Source organism: Penicillium manginii (assembly GCF_028828005.1).
Source record: "Penicillium manginii strain IBT 31320 chromosome Unknown utg000004l:1.0-7231830.0:1.0-7236170.0, whole genome shotgun sequence".
In the NCBI taxonomy this organism is placed as follows: Eukaryota; Fungi; Ascomycota; class Eurotiomycetes; order Eurotiales; family Aspergillaceae; genus Penicillium; species Penicillium manginii.
The window spans coordinates 310,918-333,102 of NW_026643105.1; the positions used below are offsets into that span (position 1 = coordinate 310,918).

The 22,185-nt window shown below is 49.5% G+C and overlaps 8 protein-coding genes across 8 annotated transcripts; 3 read left to right on the forward strand and 5 right to left on the reverse strand.

Moving 5' to 3' along the window:
- Positions 1-767: 767 nt before the first annotated feature.
- Positions 768-1,773, reverse strand: N7533_003815 (putative aldo-keto reductase (AKR); the record flags this gene model as incomplete). The annotated part of the gene is made up of 2 exons (XM_057100465.1): positions 768-1,454; positions 1,513-1,773. 2 exons carry the CDS (start codon positions 1,771-1,773, stop codon positions 768-770), a joined length of 948 nt encoding a protein of 315 aa, XP_056960095.1.
- Positions 1,774-3,247: 1,474 nt separating this feature from the next.
- N7533_003816 (putative GPI anchored protein) lies at positions 3,248-3,926 on the forward strand (the record flags this gene model as incomplete). The annotated part of the gene is made up of 2 exons (XM_057100466.1): positions 3,248-3,545; positions 3,604-3,926. The coding sequence occupies 2 exons, from the start codon at positions 3,248-3,250 to the stop codon at positions 3,924-3,926; spliced, it is 621 nt and encodes a 206-aa protein (XP_056960096.1).
- Positions 3,927-4,518: 592 nt separating this feature from the next.
- Positions 4,519-6,137, reverse strand: N7533_003817 (DUF3431 domain-containing protein; the record flags this gene model as incomplete). Its single annotated transcript, XM_057100467.1, has 3 exons — positions 4,519-4,855; positions 4,932-5,483; positions 5,560-6,137. The coding sequence occupies 3 exons, from the start codon at positions 6,135-6,137 to the stop codon at positions 4,519-4,521; spliced, it is 1,467 nt and encodes a 488-aa protein (XP_056960097.1).
- A 4,163-nt stretch (positions 6,138-10,300) lies between these two features.
- N7533_003818 (uncharacterized protein) lies at positions 10,301-12,374 on the forward strand (the record flags this gene model as incomplete). The annotated part of the gene is made up of 3 exons (XM_057100468.1): positions 10,301-10,645; positions 10,823-11,512; positions 11,547-12,374. The coding sequence occupies 3 exons, from the start codon at positions 10,301-10,303 to the stop codon at positions 12,372-12,374; spliced, it is 1,863 nt and encodes a 620-aa protein (XP_056960098.1).
- Positions 12,375-13,638: 1,264 nt separating this feature from the next.
- Positions 13,639-14,220, reverse strand: N7533_003819 (uncharacterized protein; the record flags this gene model as incomplete). Its single annotated transcript, XM_057100469.1, has 1 exon — positions 13,639-14,220. One exon carries the CDS (start codon positions 14,218-14,220, stop codon positions 13,639-13,641), a length of 582 nt encoding a protein of 193 aa, XP_056960099.1.
- Positions 14,221-16,280: 2,060 nt separating this feature from the next.
- On the reverse strand, positions 16,281-16,823 carry N7533_003820 (uncharacterized protein; the record flags this gene model as incomplete). Its single annotated transcript, XM_057100470.1, has 1 exon — positions 16,281-16,823. The coding sequence occupies one exon, from the start codon at positions 16,821-16,823 to the stop codon at positions 16,281-16,283; it is 543 nt and encodes a 180-aa protein (XP_056960100.1).
- A 2,911-nt stretch (positions 16,824-19,734) lies between these two features.
- Positions 19,735-20,523, reverse strand: htz1 (histone H2AZ; the record flags this gene model as incomplete). The annotated part of the gene is made up of 3 exons (XM_057100471.1): positions 19,735-19,982; positions 20,040-20,109; positions 20,425-20,523. 3 exons carry the CDS (start codon positions 20,521-20,523, stop codon positions 19,735-19,737), a joined length of 417 nt encoding a protein of 138 aa, XP_056960101.1.
- Positions 20,524-21,261: 738 nt separating this feature from the next.
- On the forward strand, positions 21,262-21,966 carry N7533_003822 (PHO88 family protein; the record flags this gene model as incomplete). Its single annotated transcript, XM_057100472.1, has 3 exons — positions 21,262-21,278; positions 21,356-21,516; positions 21,581-21,966. 3 exons carry the CDS (start codon positions 21,262-21,264, stop codon positions 21,964-21,966), a joined length of 564 nt encoding a protein of 187 aa, XP_056960102.1.
- Between the last annotated feature and the right edge of the window lie 219 nt (positions 21,967-22,185).

Genomic DNA, 22,185 nt, shown 5'->3' on the forward strand with positions numbered 1-22,185 from the left:
TTCGAAGGCGAGTGAGTGGGGTTGCAGGCAATTGAGCCTGGGGCGTGCGCGACGGGCGCGACGGGCGCAGAGCGATGCTTCTGGGGGCACTGTCGGAAATTGCGGATATAGAGATGACACCTCGTTTGACAGGAAGTCGCGGCGCCTCGATGTTGAGTCGGGCGTGTTGGGTCACGTAAAAAGTCTGGGTGGAGAGCGGGAATCGGGTAAAAAACTGGCCGACTCTCACGAGAGCACCGACGCTGTGCAGGGAAGCGTCCAATGAGTCACTGGGATGCGAAAATCAAGTCCGATGGATGTGAAGGCCGGGAGTCCAGGGTCGAAGGTTCGAAAATCAAGGGTCGGAGGCTGACTGCAACGGATTCGGATGGAGGCTTTAACGATGATCAGCAAGTGCTGAAAGAAACCGACATTCAGGATTGCCGGAAAAGGGTCCAAAATTGATGTGGCCCAAGGGGGAAAAAGTACCAGCAGATGTTAATCTCACACCGCAAGTGAGGACGGGGGGATGCGTTGGAGCACAAAATCTTGCGCTGCGCTCGCTTGGCCCTGGACGACCTTGAGGTCATCGAGCGGGGATGAGTCAGCATGTGACAAAGGCAGACAGAAGTACTGCTACTTATATTTGCATATAATAATATATGTGATATCATGTACCGATACTTGATATCACTTGAGTCCGTCTCGATTCCTATACCATCCTCTCTCTGTCTCTCTATGGTCTATCACGATTCCTTTCTCATGTTCATTTCTCATATTCATTTCAATCATACAGAATCTCCAACCAATCCCTGGAACTCCTTCAGCAACTCTTCCCATGCAGCAGAGTTGGCCTGCGCAAACTTCTGCACCTTCTGCGGGGCAGCTAGATCTTCCTTCATACGTGCTTCGTTCTTCGTACCATTCAACACCGTCGTGTTGCCCAGGCTCATCACAAGAGCATACAAGGCAGCGGCGGGGCTGATATTCACCCGGGTAGCCAGCTGCTGTATGGGGTGGGATTGTACCAGATCCGGATTCGCAGTCAGCGTCCAGAAACTCTGGTAAATGATATCCTTCTCGCGGCAGAATTGTCGCAGTGGGACATCAAATTCAGTATCTTCGTAGAATCGATTTTGTACCACAGCAGGCTTCACCTTCGTCGCGGGTGAGGAGTCCAGTGCGGCGAGGAGGGGCAAAGAACAGTTTGAGATACCCAGGTTGCGAATGCGATGGGGTACATAGGTCTCGAGAGCCTGCCACGCTTCAACGGTCATTTCAAACTTTCTAAGTGGAGAGTGAATGACCAGGGTATCGATGTAGGCCTCGGCCACACTGTTGGGGTCTTCTGCAGGGCGAAAGTTGTGCAACGATGACTTGATTGAGGCATGGACTTGCTCTGTGACAGATAAGTTGGGATCATAGGGCATATTGTCAGGATCCTGTGCCCCGATCGGACTGAATTTGGTTTGTAGCTAGATGTCGACATCTTAGTCCAATAGTATCATAATCATCAGCCTGGTCTGGACGTACATAAAGGTCCTCTCGGCGAACAATACCATCTACAATGGCCTTGCGGATACCATCGCCGACGAGATCTTCTTGGTAGTGCCGTGGTTGGGCTGCCGTATCAATTGCTCGGAAACCGGCGGCAATGGCAGTGTTGACCAGCTCGGCTGTTTGATCTTTCTTCCAGGCTGTGCCATAGAGGAAAACTGGGATCACAGTGGAGGAGGAGTGGAGGCTAGGACGTAGGCAGTAGCTTTCCCACATTTTGCTTGCAACTCGGGCCATTGTGAACTTAAGATTGAACTTGAAGCGGGAGTGTAAGTGGATAGTAGGATGTGTATCTAGATAGATGAGGAGATCCAAGTCTATCTATAATTAGGGCGGTTGTCATTGCGGGGGTTCTTACTAAGGGCTACCACTACCACTCACTACCAGTACTACTAGTACAATTCATCACCGGAATACACACACTGCATACCTAGTAGGTACAAGTACTAGATTTGGTGTCTAGTATATCAAACTCCCATTTGAATGCCAAATTTTGCCAGTTGGTAAGCTAATATCGTCAAAGGGGCTTGAAAGAGCGAGTTCCAAGGTTATCGCAACTAGAAACCCACCTACTAACTATTAACTATCATACTACCTATCAGTAGGTAACTAGGTAGTATCACCTTCCTGTCCGGTATCACACTTACTAGATCTCCAGGACAGTCTGCCAACTTGAACCTTTGGAACCTTGGATGGGTTCCGGTTTAATAATATGGTAGCCTAAATATCACTCGATACTGCATCTGCTATTTATACATCGAGCCGCATCGGCGGGGTGGATTGGCGCGGGCTGTGGCAGAAGAATGCATGCCACTACCCTTGACTGGATTAGGGCCAAACTTCTTCATGATTATGCTAGAGCTCAATATCGCAGATCTCAAGTTCCAAGATTTTCCCCACGTCCTCTCGGATCCGCCGCAACATGAGGAGAGCTAAACGAGCGGTGGAAGCGCACTGGCAGATATGAACTTGCCGAGCGTGCGAGCGGCCCCACTGGGTGGCTTAGCAGTCCCTTGATGCTTGGCAGAGGGTAAACATACGGCAGTCCGATCAATAAAATGATAATTAGAATATTGCAATTTTGTGTAGAGCGGCATCTCATCCTTCAGAAGCTTTGTGACAGTCATCGGAGCTGCGACCCCTTATGTGGTTGGGCATCGGTCACAAGGAAAAATACAAGAAGAACGCCAGTTACACGACGACCTCACAATTTCCACGATGATCAGAGTGACATTGCTGCCCGTTTCTTGGCATTCACAATACTAAAGCAGGCAGCTGCTTTTGCAGCAGTACCATTGGTGGCTTGACCGATGATCAATAGAGTCCTGCTAATAGCTTCATTTTCATACTTCATAGTGGTAAAAAAAGAAATTTTGCATCTCACTGGGGGGGCTTAGCAGTCTCGCCCACCCATTCAGGTAGACGGAAGAGGCCGATATCCATGATAAATCTACCTATGCAGGGCTTAGAATCTCTCGGCATGATGGTAGATCGGCAGGGTTCAATTCGAAGTTCAATTATAGAAACAGACTCTCGAAATTGAGGAGAATAGTAATATAAATATTCTCTGTTGTCCATAGAAAAGTATCATCGCAACAACTTGAACTTCTTAAACTTCCAAGGTTATCAAATCCTCAATTGAAAACCAAAAAAGCTTCTCCACTTCAGATTCCATCAACTCAGACCACAAGCTCCAAAAGCAATCAACAATATGCGTACCCAGCAACTTCTCGCTCTCAGTGGCCTCTTGCTCGCCAGCAATGTTGCTATCGCCTCCAAGCTCGACCATGATGATGTTCCCAACCGCTGCTGGGAAGCATGTGGATCAGTGGTGAATACCGCCCAGCGCTGTGATCATCAACATGATGATGACGACGCGGCTGAGATCAAGTGCATCTGTGATTGGGATATTGCGAAGACCCAAGTTCCTCTCTGCGCAGCTTGTATTGACAAGTATGACCGTGACTACGATACCGATGACGATGACGATGATGAAGATGATGACAACGGTATGCTCGATTTATTCATTGTATAATTTTCACCTTGCTAATACTAGTATCTTTCCAGAGGCTCGCGAGATCGTCCGCTCGTGCAACTTCAGCACAACAACCTACAACGCTTCTGCGGCTACCAGTACCGGATCGACCACCACGACTGGATCGGTAGCTGCTGCTACAACTACCGGTGCTTCTTCTAGCACCGGTACCAGTAGCAACGTTGACAGTGGCAGTGCAGGTGCAAGTGCAACTGGCACTGATACGAGCAGCAGCAGTGACCCGACTCAAGACTCGGCGTCTGCCACCCCGACCAATGCTGCCGCGGGCATGAATGCCCCTGGTGCTATATCCATGGCTGCCCTCGCTGGTCTGATGCCCTTGGCTTGGCTCTAAACTCGACCTGCAGTGTCGAGGGCGGTATTCCACGGGAGTGTTAGCGGTGTAAATGAGAATACGATAATGATGATGCGCAGTCATGATCGTGTTGACGACTTTCTTTAAATAATGCAGATGATAGTACTCTGATAATGGCCTGTCTATAGTACATACAAATTGATATCCTGTTGCAACTGAGAATTGATTTTGATCACTCCCTATTGTAATATTTTCGAGTTCTAGTCTATCCGACCTAACGACAACCTTGGAACGCTCAATTCAAGTTGTGACTTTCGCTCGATATACCTAGGTATCAACACCAGTGCTACCATTAGTATTTAAAATCTTGGAATGAAACAGACTATCAGTCGTCGGAGCCTTGGAAATAAATAGTATACTAAGTTCCTCAATGAAGCGTTCGAAGCGTTCGTAAAAAAATGAACCAAAAATAGGTTAAGAATAAGTCACTATAAGAAACACGAAATACATTTCACAAAACCATGCGGGTATCCTTTAGCCAGCTCTGGCACACCGGGTGCAGAGCCTTTATCTATACAAAAATTTGCTTTACATGCCCCATATCCTCGTATATTTATCATCTGTACTCATATCATCGATGCTCGTTATCAACTTGTATGTTCTTTTGAACCGGAATATCGCTGTATAGGTTGTCCGGGTCCATGATATCGACGTAGGAAGTGTCTTGCTCGGAGGACTTAGCGTTATTTTGAGGCGACTTCTCACTGTCCATGTTGTTCTGGATCATTGTATCGACGTCGAAGGTGTCTTGGTCGTAGAATTGACCGTTCTCGTACGTGTCGAGATTGTCCATGTCAAAATCATCCCAGAAGGAATCATCGACCCAAGATGTCTCATCGATCGGATCGAATGAAGGATCCCACTCCATATTATAGGTATCCATGTAACACTGTTCCTTGGCAGGACAACTATGAGGCTATTGGTTAGCTCGAATACACTCGAATCGCAGCGCCCAAGAGCGGCAAAAAACAAACAAAAACTTACAGGATGTTTTCTTGTCCAAAGATAATATGCCAGAGGTATTCAAACACTCGACCGCTTGTCTCATCATCCAGCTCCGTCTCCATCAGCCAGCGATGAAAGGCCAAGTATTCATGGAGCGGTCTTGCAAGAATCTGTTCCCGCGTCACAGCGAATTGAGCGCAGCAAGGGACGGCGACCACCTCTGGTACATTGGTATTGTTGAAAATGCGCATCCAAGCACCAGCAAAGGCGATCTCCGTCGTCCGTCCGGCCAGCTGTCGAAACGGCTGGACTTCTTCTGGGCAGCCTGGTTCCCATTGACAGCGCATATTGACATATCCGTTCTTTTTGACATAGTCGAGCTGGAGCCGCTGAACAGCCAAGGCGTTGTCTTGCTCAGGGAATTCGACGTGGTAGCCCCAACGGTGGGCATGTAGGAAAACCATGTAATCCGGGAAGTTGGGGTAATGATCTGCGATATATTGGAGATAGACATTACTTTCTTTGCCTTTATTGAGCTGAACTGTATGTTTAGCATTAGGATCGTCGACGACATAGACTGCGTGTTGCCATCTGCGTGGATGTTCTGGTTAGAATGCAATCCTAGGTAATCTGCATGGGGGGGTTAACTCTTTCCCTCTTCACTCACTCTGGCAGTTCGTCTTCCAGCCATGTCGCATCTTCATATGACATCCGTCCTAACACGATAATGCGATCGGATTTCGGCGTGGGTTTTGGTTTTGGTGGCGATGAGGATGTCGATGTCGATTTGCTATGCTTTTGTCGCTGCCCTAACTGCACCTCCTCTTTCTCTGTATAGTCTTCCAGGTACGAATCATCCTCGTCATCCCAGAAGAATTCGCCAGGCACATTAACGGGAATCTGCTTGGGCGCAAACCTGGTTGGAGGGGCCGGTTTTGTCGGCTCCAGCCAGGCTTCCACCGTCGGCGAAGGAGCAGGTTTTGGTATCGTTTGCGAGATCGAGGGTGGCGCACTTGGCGCATGTGAGGATGCAGCGCGCGCAGAATTGATAACAGCGCGAGGATATCGGTCTACTGAGACCAGCTCAATGTGACCTTCACCATCCTCAATCACAAATTCGGATTTAAAATTTGAATCACCAGTCTGCACCGGCTCGATCGAAGCGACATGGCGATTGACCAGGACCAGGGTCAAGATAAGCCCTATAGCGACCGAGACACGCAAACTCTTAGACCGTCGCATCATCGCGTCTCTCGCAGCGATGAAGAGCAACCGGGCGCGCGCTCGCCTTATGAACTATTTAAGGTCGTCTGCGTCTTTAATCGGCCGGCCCCACTGTGAAAACCACGCAGCCAGCCGCGAGGCCGCGAGGCCGCACACTTCTGCAGGCGTCGTGTACCTTACGACATCTTCAACGCATCATCATGCATCGGCCTCCGAGAGAATGACCGTTTGTTCTTGAAATTGTTCAAATCAGGTCCGACTGATTACCCTCGAATTGACCTTCTGTCCTCCCATCTTCTCCTTTCCCGTATCCTCCTTCCATCTACAAAAATTCGTCACTGATCGCCTGTGGGGCCAACACTCGTCAGCGATTCGCGTTCCCTGGGACGACCGAGTTTCAAGTTCCAGGGACGTCGAGGTCGATCGGTCTCGAATGCAACCCCGCGATTCTCGCCGGATGCGGGCAGTGTTGAAAGAAGCTTAACTATGAAACACCTACCAAGTTGAGGAAGTGAAGAGTAAGAAGGAATACAGAGTACAAAATGCGTGTTTTCCAGAATTATCCGACGGGATACCGCCAAGTCTCCGCCCACTAGCGATGCCTTGGACTTGGAACTAGCAGACGCGGATCCTTTTGCGCTGGAGATAGTGACAGCAGGTTCTTAACCTGAAACCCCATTCCTGACGCGGCAGAGAAGTATAGTATAGAGTACGGAGTACACACTCAGTACACTGTCTCTCCTGAGTGTCAAGAATTTGACACTCAAAGTCATCCATAGCACTGCCCCATGACCTAACATGCCTCTGACTAAGATTGATACATGCAAACGCAGGACTCTCATCTCATCTTCTTTAATTAGATGATGAGCGTGAATCAATTGGAGCATGCCCGTGCACGCGTTTTTCTCCTTTTTGCTCTCAAAAAGTGACAGTCGAGTAGTTCACTACATCATCTTGCCCAGAACAGCCACCTACAACCACAATATAACTCCGTCAATGAATCTTAAACCGCAATTCTCAGTCACGGATTAACCGGGTACAATAAGATTCAATGCGTTTGTTTGAAACTGCTAGTGCGTAGTTTAGGTGGCAGACCAAGACACCACCTATTTTTCTTTTGCGCCTGTTCTACTGCGTACTTACTGGACAGATCGAGAGCAGGAATGGGCACAAGGCTCTCGACTCGCCATGTTCAAGAGCCCGGGGCATCCGGGGGCATCCCAAGCTTTTGTAGTGGTGGCGCTTATGCACGACTTCAAATACTAGTCCTAGTACTCCGTAGCTCCAAGCTTTGGTCAATCTATTCGGATCATGTGGTGACATGTCTCATAGTGAACCGTCCACCAAACGAGTACGGAGCAAGACCTCATATGTCGTACGGTGATCGACCATGAGGTCTAACGATTCGCGTTAGTCCAAGGCGTGGACCAGTCTAATCCATCTCGAGGAGATTTGCTGCCAATCTTGGATCTGGTGATAACTTCATCACAACCCTTACCCCTTTTTCCGATGGCCTATTCTCGTCCTAGTCCATATGATCCTTCGATCTTCGAACCTCGTAATCCTGACACTGCTACTCCGTAGTGGAACCTTTCTTATGCTCTACCACAGGCACCAACATCCGCAAGATTGGAATCGGCATCGGTAGCAGCCGGGAGTCCCGGAACAAGTCCCGAGACGCCAATGGCTTGCCCCTAGTCGCTAGACCGTGATGCTATTATTTAGTCCTTTCGCAATTTTCTCGGAATAAAGTGACCCATCGGGTTGGGTCTTGGGTCTTAGGTCTCGAGTTCAGATAATCCACCACGACTCCCCACCCTGCCGGACAATGCACGGCGTCTCCGGACGGAGAACGGGAACGGAGAACAGAGTTGGCGTGCAGTGCCGGGGAAGTAAGTCGCGACGATCAACCGAAAAAAAAAGGGGGAATCTGTGAACAAGCATGTCCCGAACAGGCGAGACCCTGGAGGAAGCTGAAGAATGGAGCTCTGGGTCAAAGGATTCAAGAGATCCCAAACCTTCACGCCAGTCTCAGTTCCTATCCTATCCTATCCTATCCGGTTCTCTCGAAGGCATAGCCACAGCCCCTCCTGAATACTCTACTTCGTCCTCCGACTAAAAAAAAGGGGGAGGGGACGTTCGGAAGAAAAGCAGGTAGCTCCGGAAGCTTTCCCCATCCTCATGGCACTAGTTTTGAGCCGGCGTGTGCCAAACCTGAACATTGGGATTGGATTGCGAGACGCTTATTGGCGAAAGAGGAGAGAGCAGACCCTCGCGGAGCTTCGCTAGGAACTCCACCAAGAAGCATGCGGTCGGGATCTGACGTTTCCACTCGAGGGGAGGGCTTCTCGTAGGCTCTAGTGTGGTTCTAGCTGGAGATGTGGAAGGACAGAAGTGCTTCGGCGCAGGCGCTAGAACGGGGGATGCGCGGATCGTGGAGCCACAGGGGGAAAATCGAATTCAATTTCGTTAGAGTGGGACCGTTTGGTGGAGGTGGTCTTGTGCGTCAAGAGGCGAACGAGTGAGGCTAGAAGAGGGAGGAAAATAGAGAAAGGGAAAATATAAATAAAAAAGAAAGAAAAGAAAAGGAAAAGAAAAAGTGCCGGGGAATGGAATCGCTGGGCCGTCCCGCGGACCAAACTATCAACTATTGGCGAAGCGAGTTGGAGCCCCCCCTGAGAGGAACAGAAATGGGAATCAAGTGTGGCGTCGAATGAGAAGGGGTATTGGAGGGTGGAAGATAATAATAACATAATACTGTAATGGGTGGCGAAGAACGATGATCCAAGGCTATTACGGATATACAGTATGGAGTATGGAGTATGGAGTACGGAGTAGTATGGAATACTCCATACCCGTTGTACGGCAGATAAGGGGGTATGGGAGGATGAGAACGGCCTTGTCAAGTTTGGAATAATGGAATATTACGAGAACATTAGAACATTGGAAGAATGTTCTCCATGGATACAGTGGATATTGCCGTAGACAGGGGTGTGTCAAGTAAAGCAAAGCACGAGGCAAGGTGTGACCCGAGGGGGGGAGGGCACTGATGTCGGTTTGAAACTGCTCGTGGGAGATCCACGTTAGTCTATTTTATGTTATTTTTTACGGAGTAGGGAGTAGATGGAATGGATACTGATTAGTAGTACTAACTAGTTACTATGGAGTACTCCGTAGCCAAGGGAGATGCAATGTGGTTTAGTTCAAATTGATACTGCCAGGTGTGAGTGGGTGGTATTAGCCGGCAGTTGACCGTACAGCGTATTCCAGTTAGGGAGTAGTTGCCACTGAGCTACTACATAGCAATTAATTTGACGTGACACTGCCAACCTAGGTAGCAGCTTTGCTAAGTGTAGCTGGTCTGTCTGATCTGTCTGGTCAGGTGTATGTAGTATACAACCCGATGTGGCCGTGTTCTCGGGAGTATACTAGTAGTACGTACTTTGATACAACAGAATGCACAGTGTATACTACTGTGAAAACAGAATAAAGAGAAAAATAAAAATACTTTGTACTAGTATAACTAACGTATATTCTCCTTAGATGGATACCAACATGTCCCTGTTCTACAATAGTATGGCTGTTCTAGTATGTCAGTGCTCAGGGGGAGTACTAGTAATAGTACGAGTCATGCAGTGGTATCTACAAATGCAAATACAGTGGAGTAGATACTGATAGTTATATGATAATTATAGTTTTAATTATATTTATAGTATACTATACACTGTATACACAGTATACCACTTCGTGGTATACTGTGTGCTGGTATACTGCCAGTGCCTCTTGGCGGTGGATCGCCCACTTCGCCCCTTCAAAATCCTCTTCTCCCCCGCTCTCCCTTTACGCTTCGATTTGACTCCTCCAGGGCGTCTGCCTCTTTCTCTTTTTATAAAAAAGCAATATCCGTTTTTTTTTTATCTCATTTCCCATTCCACTCACCCCCCCACACCCCCCGAGTCCCTCCCCCCCCTTTTCCATGATCCGGGCACTTCACGACTCTGCATCCTCGTGAGCGATTTTGGTTTTTGCTTTCTCTCCGACTTTTCCCTTTCGCCAAAACCATCTCCCCATGTCCGAGTAGCTTCGTGCTCCTTCGAGTCTCCCCTCCTCTCTTCTTCCCCCCCTGTGTTGTGCATCTGTGTTGTGGTAACCCACATTCCTCGGGTCTTCAAGGAATCCATCCAATGAGTTATCAGCAGCATCCCGACATGTATCACGATCCCGCCGCGCGTTCCCCTGGATCCCAGCGGCACCAACAACCTCTACACCGACAGAGTTCACGACAGTTTGACGCCTACGGTGCTATGCCTGTCAACCTCTACGAGGATCAGATGGCTCGCTACGAGACCTCCCGGCTCGAGCGGTTGAACCCGTCCCTTCAGCAGAACAATTCCTCTTATGCCTATGACCTGTCCGGCTCGCAGACATGGAACCCGAATGGTTTCGCCAACGCTCAGTCCCTGGGAGGTATTCGTTCGGCTTCTGCTAGTCTGAAGCCGAATGCTCGCGGTCGAACTGCTCTGCCAACGGTAAGGACCAACTGGCGTGTTGCGTGTTGTGTTGTGGTTTTTCTTCCACCATCCCCCTCTCCCTTTTTTTTTTCTTGGGGGACAAGACCCCAACAAAAAAAAAGCCACCACACACACCTATACACAACGTTCCCTTTTATTAGGACCCCCGGCTAATTTTTGGAATTTTCCGATCAGACTTGGCTGGATCAGCAACCGGGAGTTCCTGGTGCCTTTTCCAACCTGGGCCCCGGCCCCGTCCAAAGCACCGCGATGCGCCCGGAGGCATCCGCCTCCTCCGAAGGCGATGACGAACTTATCCCAACCGCCATCGTCATCAAGAACATCCCATTTGCCGTTAAGAAGGAGCAGCTTGTTCAGCTGATGACTGAACTGAACCTGCCCTTGCCTTACGCCTTCAACTACCACTTCGATAATGGGGTCTTCCGTGGTCTCGCCTTTGCCAACTTCACCTCCGCGGAGGAGACGGCAACCGTCATCGACATGCTGAACCACTTCGAGCTGCAAGGTCGCAAGTTGCGGGTGGAGTATAAGAAAATGCTTCCCCTACAGGAACGTGAACGGATCGAGCGGGAGAAGCGTGAGCGTCGCGGTCAGCTGGAAGAGCAGCACCGCCCCATGGCAAATACTCTCCAAACCCAGAGCTCCATGTCTTCTCTGACCTCGCACATTCCTGCTACTTCCCCCTCTCCGGTTTCTCAGCGTGGCCAGAAGCTCAGTAAGTCGAACAACATGACGCCCCTTGGTTACCGTGGAACTCCGGTCCCTGACCGCGAAGACCAAGTCGAGGTGGATCTGAACGACAGCCAAACGCTATCCTATTACTCGGAACTTTTGTTGTTCAAGCAGGATAATGCTCGCGATTCGGTCATCTTCCCCCCCCAACCTCACCCCGACCCAGCGACGCACGGTTCACACTCTGGCACACAACATGGGTCTAGCCCATGCCTCCCGCGGCAGTGGGGATCAGCGTCAGGTGCAGGTTTTCAAGGTTGCTCCTGGTACCAACGTGAGCCCGCCTATGTCCTCGATTCCCCCTGCCGGTCAACCCGACAACTCTCGTCGGGGCCTGAACCGGGCAGCTACCATTGACTTTAGCGAGGCTCGCAACGAAGGTGGTAACGGTGGTGGTCCCGGTGGTTTTAACACTCTTCGTGGTGGTCAGAGCTCCAACTTCCTGGGTGTGATGGATTCGCCCGGTAACTTCGCCAACACGCAAAACCTGCGCGCCGCCAAGTCCTTCGCCGACCTGCGATCCTACACCCCATCCCCGGTCCCTTCCTCTGCCAGCTTCCCGGCCGCTCTTCAGTCCAACGGAACTCGCATGCAGTACGAGGGAGCCCCGACCGCGACCTCCAACACCCCTACCCTTAACTCCGCCCAGTCCGGTTCCTCGCTCGGTATCCAGCGAGATGATAATCTTTTGGTCAACAGTCTTGGTGGTCTATCACTTGGTACGGGTATTGGTGGCCCGAATGCTAGCCCTCGACGATTGCGCGGTATGTTCTCTTGGGAGGGGGACAGCCAGCCCTCGGCCGCAGGTGCCATTGGTAGCAACCGCGGAATGGGAGTTGGATTTGACAATGCCCAGCAAGAGCGCATGCCGGTTCGCCAACCTCGTGGCCCGACCCCCGAGAAGGGCACCGGTTTCCGCCGCCAAAACGGACACCAGACTCGCGGCAGTGACGAACTCCGCGCCAACTCCGGTGTCGAGATCATTGTGGAGTAAAGCGTGCAAATAATCACCGAAAAAATCAACTACCGCAACAAAACAAGAAAAAAAAAGAACAACAAGACGCTAGCATACCTACCTCTCCTCCTCCAATGCTGGCAAGCGACATGAATTTGACGATGGCCCAAGCCAAGTCCATTACCCCGTTCCGCTCCCCCTATTTTCTTGCCAGCATCCGACCTGATTTGCCGCGAAACGAATACGACACACATTGTATCACGAGGCCTTGTTCTGCGAAATTACCGGCTTACGATTCGATGAGGGATGACGAGATGACAAACAAAAAAAAAAGACCAGAAAAATCCACTGTTTCGCTGATCTAGCCAAGTTTAGACGTTATTTTTGGGGCAGCCCAGCACTCGCCACAGTTTTCCCCGGTTGCCGAGTAAACTCTGGAATCTTTTTATTATATTTTTTTCCTTTCTTCATTCTTACTTTTTTTGTTCTATCTTCTTCATTTTTTTTTCTACCCGCGGGCGCCCGTTTGCAAATCTCCATGGCTTGTTTTCTCTTGTGTTCCCTTCCCTCCGGAGATACTCGGAGCGGATCACGACCCTCACGCCGCTTGGTGACGCGGGACGCATACGAAGAATGACCTTCAAAAGAACCCTGCCCAATGGCAGGAGACACGACAATATCAGCATTTGCATATTTCTGCCTGTTAAGTTTCTTCCTTTCATCTTTTTTCTTCTTTACTTTTCATCCTTTTTCTGTCTGTACATGGGGGCGACTCGCATCCATTTAATGTTTTGGCTCGCCCTTTATCTTCCTTGGTTTTACATCTTCTCCTGCCTCCCCTAATCTCTCGAGCTGCAGAATACCTGCAAAATCGACCGGGGAGATGGGGAGGAGTTACCGATACCGCCTGATGATGCGAGAATCTACCACCGTCTCCTCTCCTCTCTCTGCTTTTCAGCTTTGCAGAAATCGATAGTTACTTGGGCGTCATTTGGTACCATCTTGTCCTGATTTGAACAGGTGTATAGATCGCAGTTTGATTACTTCAATGTTGTATTGAATGACTCAACTCATCTATCTCATTCATTGGCTCGATTTGGCGAATGCTTATATGCCCGGGTTTCGCGAGGGTTCTTTTCTCTTCATGTTTGGTATCCTTGCAGGTTTGGGGGATTTCTCTTTTGATTTTGTACTCAGATCTTGACAATCAATGTACCTTTTAGTGCTACACTTTCCAAGGGTTAGCTGTGTAGTGGTGTATTGTAATTGATGTCATGCGAAAGCGCATGTCGTCAACCTTCCTTCACTGGTACGACACCCCTCCTGTCTCGGGTTCTCTAACAGTATCACTCGTGAAGCTACAGTGGCCCGACGGCCCATCCACAGGCACAGCACCCCATCGAACAGGCAAGAGCGCCATTTCCAGACCCCTGTCCTCCATTTCCATATCTGCGTCTTCATCCCCGTGTCCGTGTTGGATATTAGGATCAAAATGAGGATGACACGCCGCCGCAATCGCAAGACTACAACTTGCTACGACTGGCATTCCAGACTTGGATCGTCGAAAACTGAGCCCTATAATACCCGCCAAAAAGACAATCCCGACTATGGTAGTACTCAATATCCCGACATTGGACCAGCAGCAGGTCTTGAAGTCGTTTGTTTTGTGGCGTTTGCCATCTGAATCCCATGCCTCGATACCGACCATGAATAGACTCTGTGAAATGAGCCAGTGAAGGAGAACAGAAAGAATTATTAACGGAATGCCGTAGCGATATGGCACCGAGAGGAAGTAGTTGGACCTCTGAAATCCTTTTAGATTGTTTGAGACGCGAAGGCCCTTCCGCTCGTTGACATAGCTGCTCCATTCCGCAGCAAGAGTCATCGAGGTTAGGAGGCCGTTAAAGGAGAAATATATGGAAGAAAAGATTATTTGCGGCGAATTAACAATGAGCACGTTTCCGATCAATAAGGTTGGCCAGCTTGCGCTGTATATCAAGGTCTAGGCGCCTACCGTTCCGAGCTCTTGTGTCCAGTGATTTGTTCCGGACTCGGACTGTTTGCTCACTCCAACCATCAGGGACACGAAGCAAGTCACTACTCCGACCCCGCCAAATAAAATGCCAAACATCCAACGGCAGGGAGAGGCGGCCGACATCCATCGTCTTCGCGAAAACTTGAAGGGCTTCGGTTGATCAAGAGGTTTGAGAGTAATCGTTGATGGCAAGTAACTGGGTTGAGGTCTTGAATTCACCTCACGCTTTGTGACTAGACAAATATCCTTCGAAAAGGGATCCGGATGGCTCAGAAAAGAAGCGATTGCGTCTCCAATGGTCAGAATAGGGGCATCTTGTATCGCAAGCCACACAAAGAGCAAGATAGTGGTCTTAACTAAGTTGCATGCTATCACTATCACGACCAGCGGGAGCGAGTATTCTAGCATGCAGGATTGTTGCGCTCTCTCTGCCAAGCAGTATAGGACTTTGTATTGAGTACCCCCGCGCCATCCCACAGTCCAGTCATTAAGAGACCGCCGGTACCAGTCCTTGGTCCAACCCGCACCTCGGCAACTTGTTTTCGAAAGATGAAGGGATTCGACTGCACAGAGCCAGTTGTATGGGGCTCTCCCCTCCTTCCCGTCCGAGGTCCCCAGCACATTGTAGAGTGGCTTGTAAACATCTTCAGTGATGACATGAGCATATGTATCGTTGTCCCCCTTGACATCGTTAGTAACAACCAGCACCTTGCTGTAGGACTTGTGGTAGATTACTGCAAACGCATCGACACATGCCTGATTCTCTTAATGTTGCAAGCTTCCGTTCTTTGCCAAAGAGAAGAGCTCTAGAAAAGAGGATGTCTTATTAGCATAGCCATCAAAGGGATAGCTGATGATGGGTTGGATTTCTTGTCAATCAACATAAGTTCCATATCGCAGGCCGAAAATAATTCACTGTCACTCAGGCTTGCTGAGAATTGGATCAAAGTTTAGGCTAAGCGGCCGTGGAACCGCAGCCACATTGTATGCCGAGAAAAAAGAAGAGCGTTAAGGTTGAGCAACTTAAAATATTTCACGCGGGGGAGGGGGGCAAAAGGTTAAAGGAAAATAAAGAGGCTCTGCTGTAGAAATACGCACTGGTCTGTTGGTGGGGGCCAGCAGCATTGCACTGTCTATCTGTCAACAGTATCCCCTCGAAAGCCATCACTTGCACGCCAGCATTACCAACAGCCAGTCTAGTGGACAGATTTTGAAGATGCAGGGGTATGGGGAGCTCCGTAAGTGCACAGATCGCGTTTTGTGCGGGACCTGGATCGAATACGGGAGATTGATGCTTGCCAGCTAACACTGAGTAACTGTTCTTGCATTTGGGGTCCGTCGCCGCTCGCAAGTGATTGGTGATAATTGTTTCAGATAGGCTTTGATTGGGTTTTTGTATGTGGCTAAATGACCTGCGTCTTGGCACATTGAAAGCCCTCTTCAGAAAAAAAAAAGGATATAAAATACTCCAAGTATCTGCTATTGCGGCTTTTGAATAGGGTCTTGGTATCTTCCTTTTCCATGCTGCCTGACAGTTTCGGTGGATATGTTTTAAACACTCTCATTCTTTTGCTCTTCCGTGATATTTCGCTCATACAGCCCCAGCTGTAAACGACGATTCCAGTGGTTCACTGTTTACGAGATTATGCCTCGCCACGACCCCTGGACGAGCTGAAGACCTTGACCTTGAAATTGATCTGTATTGAGAAATTGCGTAATCATTGAGTGAAATATCAATATGTGCGAAAAATTATTCTAATTATTATACAGCTTCAGGCACCCAAAGCCATTCAGCAATATCACATGATAATTTGAAGCTTTTCCCGTGGTCGTCCAAGTTGGAATCATGCAGACTTCAACATATTGCACCGCTCTCTGCTCCAATGGTCGTCGTTGACTGCATATAAGTTTTAATTCTGGGGGATCTCAAACATTGTGTCGGCAAGGTTGGTGATTTCTTCGATTTCAAGTCCCTTCAAAGCTTGGATAATATCGTCGACTGTACTCTGGGGAAGCCCTTGCTTGTCCCACGAGTAGATATCCATTCCGGCGGGTGTGAAGAGGGATTTCGCAAAATAAGTGACAGCCCATTTATTGTTTCCATCCGCATGTCCAAATCCAAGGCACTCCCAGTGTGAGCTTGCGATCTTCAGCCAGCCTTTGCCTCGCCAATCCCAAGCGCACGGGTTTCCTGGCGTGGGAGTATCCACTCCATTGATAGACTTAATCTTGTCAGATCCAACGGCCTGGTATTGTACCAGATCATCAATTTTCACCCCGGAAGAGTCAATCTCCTTGTAGGTGATGTTGACGTTGCGTTTGTCCTTCCATAGGGGGAGACTTGAGTGGGTCACATGCCATGTGCCCATGAGGAATTCATTTGTTGGAGGCACGCGATTCTCCGCCTGCTTGGCATATATTCGAGGACAGCATAGCTCAATGTTTGATGCCATTGTTCGGAGGTGGCAAGGGGTAATGCAGAGGTGAAAAGGGGAAGTTCAAGTGATCAACATGATTTGCAGTGGATACTTGTCGCCTTATCTATCAGGCAAGAAGACTGTGTACCTTAGTGCCCCAATATCTCAAGCCAAGGCTGCATGAACAACTTCACATTCGGAATCGACGGCGCCAATGGCTTCAGGTACTATGAAACCATCGCTGGAGGCAGTGGAGTCAGTCCTGGATGGAATGGAACTAGTGGCGTCCACACAAATATGACCAATACAAGGATCACAGATCCAGAATCGCTAGAGCAGCGTTATCCGGTGATTTTGCGTCAGTGTTCTTTCAAAAATGGCAGCCGGGGAAAAGGGCCCTGGAATGGTGGCGAGCGAGTGATTTGCAACGTCGAACTCAGGCTTCCTATGTCGGCATCTATACTATCCGAAAGACGCTGTCTCGTACCCTATGGGATGGAAGGGAGCTCTGATAGAAAACGGGGCCTGAATTCTTGGGTGGGTAGGAGGACTGGGTTGAAGGCCTCCATTGGAGGCAAGAATCCAGTTCATGTTGAGCAAGGTGATCGAGTTGTTATCGAATTCCTGGTGGTGGAGGATATGAAAAAGGTGGCGGTGCGGAGAATAAAGGAGATACCTTGCAAACGAAGCAATCTTTTGTTCCACTGGCTCATGTGAGTGTGACGGGAGATTGATCTCTTGCAGATATGATCCAAGGGCTTTATTATGATTGATCAGAAAGGAGAGTACTACAATGCAAGAAAATAGTCACTATCAATGAATTTACTCGAGCTCCAAGATTTTCAGTTATGATTGCCTAGGCTAAAGGAGACTTGTACCAAACCATTCCATTAACGCATAAATTTCAGACATTCTTCTTTCTCATTACTCACCACTATTCAGAGCTTTTCAGTCAATATCACCCGTTGGCACATGTCTCATCTCTAGGCAAGGCCCTCCATATTGGTAGCCAGCTCGGTGGTATTTATTGATCTCCAGCCTGAGGTTCAAGCAAGAGCTTTGGCGGCCTAGGCTGCTCTCTCTCAACTCTCTCAATACGAGTACACATCTCCTTCAAGTTGGAATATACAAGGAGACCCTGGGTTCAAGTTCGCTAGGCTGTTATAGTGTTAGTATAACTTCTCACCAAACACACTTGCCTTATCCTGAATAGTAATTACTAGTCAATTCATGACATGCCTATTCCCTGATATACATGGTATGGTTTCGGTAGTTCGGCAGTTGTACTCATTGTGGGGTTGAGTCGGGGCTAATAAATCAACCCTTCTCGATTTCACCCGGAAATGCGGAGAACCCGGAGAACCCCAGCCTCTCTCCACTTTCTGGCTATATTGAGGTAGTACTGGCATAAATCGCTGCAAGCATGCCACGATCAACAGCACCCCGGGCTTCTCGATCTGTCTCGGGGGGGTCTGACTTGCCGCCGGCATAAAGTGAAGTGTACTTCTCGCTCCTCTCCATGCGAGCCCTGCAGCCGCCTTCGCCTATCCTGCATCGCCTCTTTCCAGGAAAATATCAGAGTTTGGTCAGCATCAGGGGATTTGAGACCGAGAAAATACAGCTAAAACGAAAGATACGAGACGACCAATTCACGAAGCCTCCAACCACTACATGCTACCAGAAGACAGCCAAGTCGATCAAGCAGCATCACCGGGCGTGGCTGAAAATTGTTCTCCCAGAGTCACCACCTACGATTTTTCGGAGAGGAGCACATCTCCGGCCAGCGCAAACCGTCCGTCTAGCTCTGCTCAAACAGTTGCAACTACTGGATTGATTTGACTGACAAAGAGCACCCCGATGTTCGATATGTGTATTGAGAAACTGGAATCCTAGTATATGCCTGGGTTATCCCTGAAGTCATTATTCGGACCTCGATCTTTATTATGATATGTTACGGGAACCTTGCCAGCGTCTGTACCGCTATCAACCTTGGAACGGACGCCTGAGCAGCGTGGATATCGGCATCTGGACAGGTGGTGTACATATATAGTAGCAAGCTGAATGTAAATATCGACCAAGATATACTGTGATCGTGACCGGGCGCCAGTAGCATTTCAGAAATAACCTTTGCTAGTAGGTAGTGCCATAACAATAAATCAGTGCAAGCCCCGGAGAACCTTGGAACCTTGGAAGGTTTCAATTAAATCCGTATATATCCTTATCTCGAACTTGATGGGCCTTAAATGGACAGGGTTCAAGTTGTTTACATGCCCAGGTCCATTTTGTTTGTTGTTTATCGCGGCATGTCCCTGTCGATCCCCCATATGCACGCCAAGACCAGCCCACTTGCGCATGAGGGGGGCTGAAACACGATAATCTAATGATTTACATCATGGTTACTTAGGTAGCTCATCATCACCATAACTTGTGCTTCAAGTACTATTAGTCTTAGAGAAACCAGCAGATCAATCTCGTTATAATCAAGATTGAGCTATCAAAAGCGACGCGACAACTTGCGACCCGCGATTTCGCCGAGGCAACCGGTTATCGCGAAGAATGCGACCCCAAGCGCGAGATACTTCGGAGTGTTTGAGGATAGGTGCCGATGACGGGTAAAGGCGGACTACGACCACAGTACGAGTTAAGACGAGTAGAGCTCATTGGAACAGTAGTTTAATTCCCGGACTACCAGGATATCCCCCATTTTCCCATTACAGCGCCCGTAAACTTGAAATCAAAATAGAAGCAACAAGCAGAAGAAAAAAAAATAGTCGAGAAAAAAGCCGGGGAATAGACACAATACATCAAAAGTTGCACGCCGTGAACGAAATCAAAAAGGAAGGGGTGGAGGAGAGATGGCGAAGAGAGGAGAGGAGAAGAGAAGAGACTCCGACCCGTCAATCCCGATCGTAGTACCGGTCACTCATTTTCGAAGAATTTCCCCCATTCAAAGCTCAGGCTTGCCCTTCTTCTTTTGCTCCACCTTCAGCAGCAGCGCGCGGTTGATGCGGGGCAGAACACCACCGAAGGCGATGGTTGCGCGGATGAGGGTGTCCAACTCTTCGTCACCACGGATAGCGAGCTGTAGGTGACGTGGTGTGATACGCTTGACCTTCAGGTCCTTGGCGGCGTTTCCGGCCAATTCCAGAACTTCGGCAGTCAGATACTCAAGGACAGCTGTCACGTAGACGGCGGCTGCGAAAGGGTTAGCCTGGGCGCGGCCTCATCGAGGAAGGGAGGTCAAGAACATACCCTTGGCACCAACGCGCATCTTATTCTGGGTGTTGTTCTTCAAGAAACGCTTGACACGACCACAGGGGAACTAGACGGGAAGGAGAACGAATGTTAGTAACCAGGCAACATGTTGGAGAGGGATCATGAAGGCGCGAGCAGTGATGCCAGGATCTCAAAGGACATGCGACAAGGTGGAACGAGGTTGACAATCACTCATATGATGCTGAACCGAGTGGCGAGTGAGGGGAACCAGAAACGACGCGTCTTTTTGACATGGACATTGATCAGGGTCCAGAACCCCCCCCCCCCCCTCTTCCCCTCCATCGGCCCCGATCGCATATCCTTTCCACGCAAGAGTCGTGATGCATGACCCGGTCTGCCACAATGGGAATAAGACACTAACCTGCAGACCAGCCTTAGCGCTGTGAGACTTCTGGGCCTTCCCCGCAGAGTCCTTGGAACCACCCTTTCCACCGATAGACTTTCCCTTTCCGCCAGGCATTTTGAGAGGAATATGATCGCAAGAACGCGGGTGTCGCGAAGGTAGAGTATAGCAGGCGATCGACCAAGAGAGTGGATGAAGAAGCGATTCAGAAAGCGGGTAGGCACGCGCGTTGTTGATGGATGGAGAAGTCAGAAATGTCCCAGCAAGCCGGTCGCTAAAGACGGCCCGACGCTAATCCGAATGCGGAAATATCCATCTCAAGGTCACTCAGCTCACTTTGCGTGACGAGTGGGTGGGAAACATGAGGAATCATAGCTGTTTGGTAAGTTGAGTGTCGTTATTTTCGATCTGTTGGTGTTAGACAATGAAATGCTTGGCAGACAGACAGTCCTGGTACTGTAGAAGGTAGTGGTGGGTGTCAGTAACTGTGTGAACATGCTCATCACGATGTTCATTCCGGGTGGCTGCAGCTTAGCTAGCTGGCAGTGGAGGTTAAAAGTCCCCTCATTATGGATTGTAAGAGGCCGGTAATCCACTACTGAGAGTTTCTTGGCTGAGATGGATCGGTGAGGCTTGGTTGAGGATTCAATGTGTAATCCGTAGTTCGATGTGTTCGGGCGTGGAGGCGGAGGAGGGCCCCCATCTTTCCCGGAAGCGACGGCCAACGGTTCTTCCGAGCCGAGCGGCCACCTTGGAGATTCGATTCGAATCTGTTCCTTTCGTGTTTGTCCCTTTCATCTATCTCTCCCCCTCCCCACTTCGGTTTTAAAGGTCAAAAGGGTTCTTATCGACAATATGGTCTCCCCTCAGATGTGAGTATCCTAATCCCCGCTGGATGAGATTCTCGGCGATGTTGATGTTGATGATAATGCTAATACTATTCGCGCAGTACCAACCTGGCCATCATCCTGGCGATGATGCAGCTGGCCAAGAAGGTTCCCTTCGAGGATCCCCAGGTTCTGATGCTCGTCCGCGGCATGTACATTCTGTCCAACGTCCTCATCCTGGGCATCTATCTCTACACTCAAGCGAAGATCAATAGCAAGAAAGGTATGTGGGTCTGGTCTCTCCGGCGCGAACCCCGTATACTAACTGCGCGCGTGCGTATCTATAGACATGACTACTCTCAAGTACGTTGAGCCTGCTGCCATGGGCAGCGGCGAGGAGGCCAAGCCCGTCACTACCACCAACATGGACTACGACAAGGGTCAGCTCCGTCAATTGTTGCGCAGCCAGCTGATGGGTGTCGGCATGATGGGTGTCATGCACCTGTACATGAAGTACACCAACCCCCTCCTCATCCAGTCGATCATCCCCCTGAAGGGCGCCTTCGAGTCCAACCTGGTCAAGATCCACCTCTTCGGCAAGCCTGCGACCGGCGACCTCGCCCGTCCCTTCAAGAGCGGTGGCGGCTTCATGTCCCAGGGTGCGCCCAAGAGCGACAAGGCCTCGATCGAGGAGGCGGAGAAGAACTACCGCGGTGGTGTCAAGGAGGAGTAAAGAAAGGCGTTAGCCTGATAATCACCTGTGCAATCTGATAGGCATTGCTTTGACTTAAGGGGTTGGGCTCTGCAGAAATAGACCAATGGGCATAATCGATTCCAATGGTTGTTACCATGATGTTTACCATGGAATGAGCGTGAGTCGGGCATCTGATGCCAGTATTAGCTTCTTCGTTGTATTATAGTCATGTCCAATTGATGGATTCCTTATTACTAT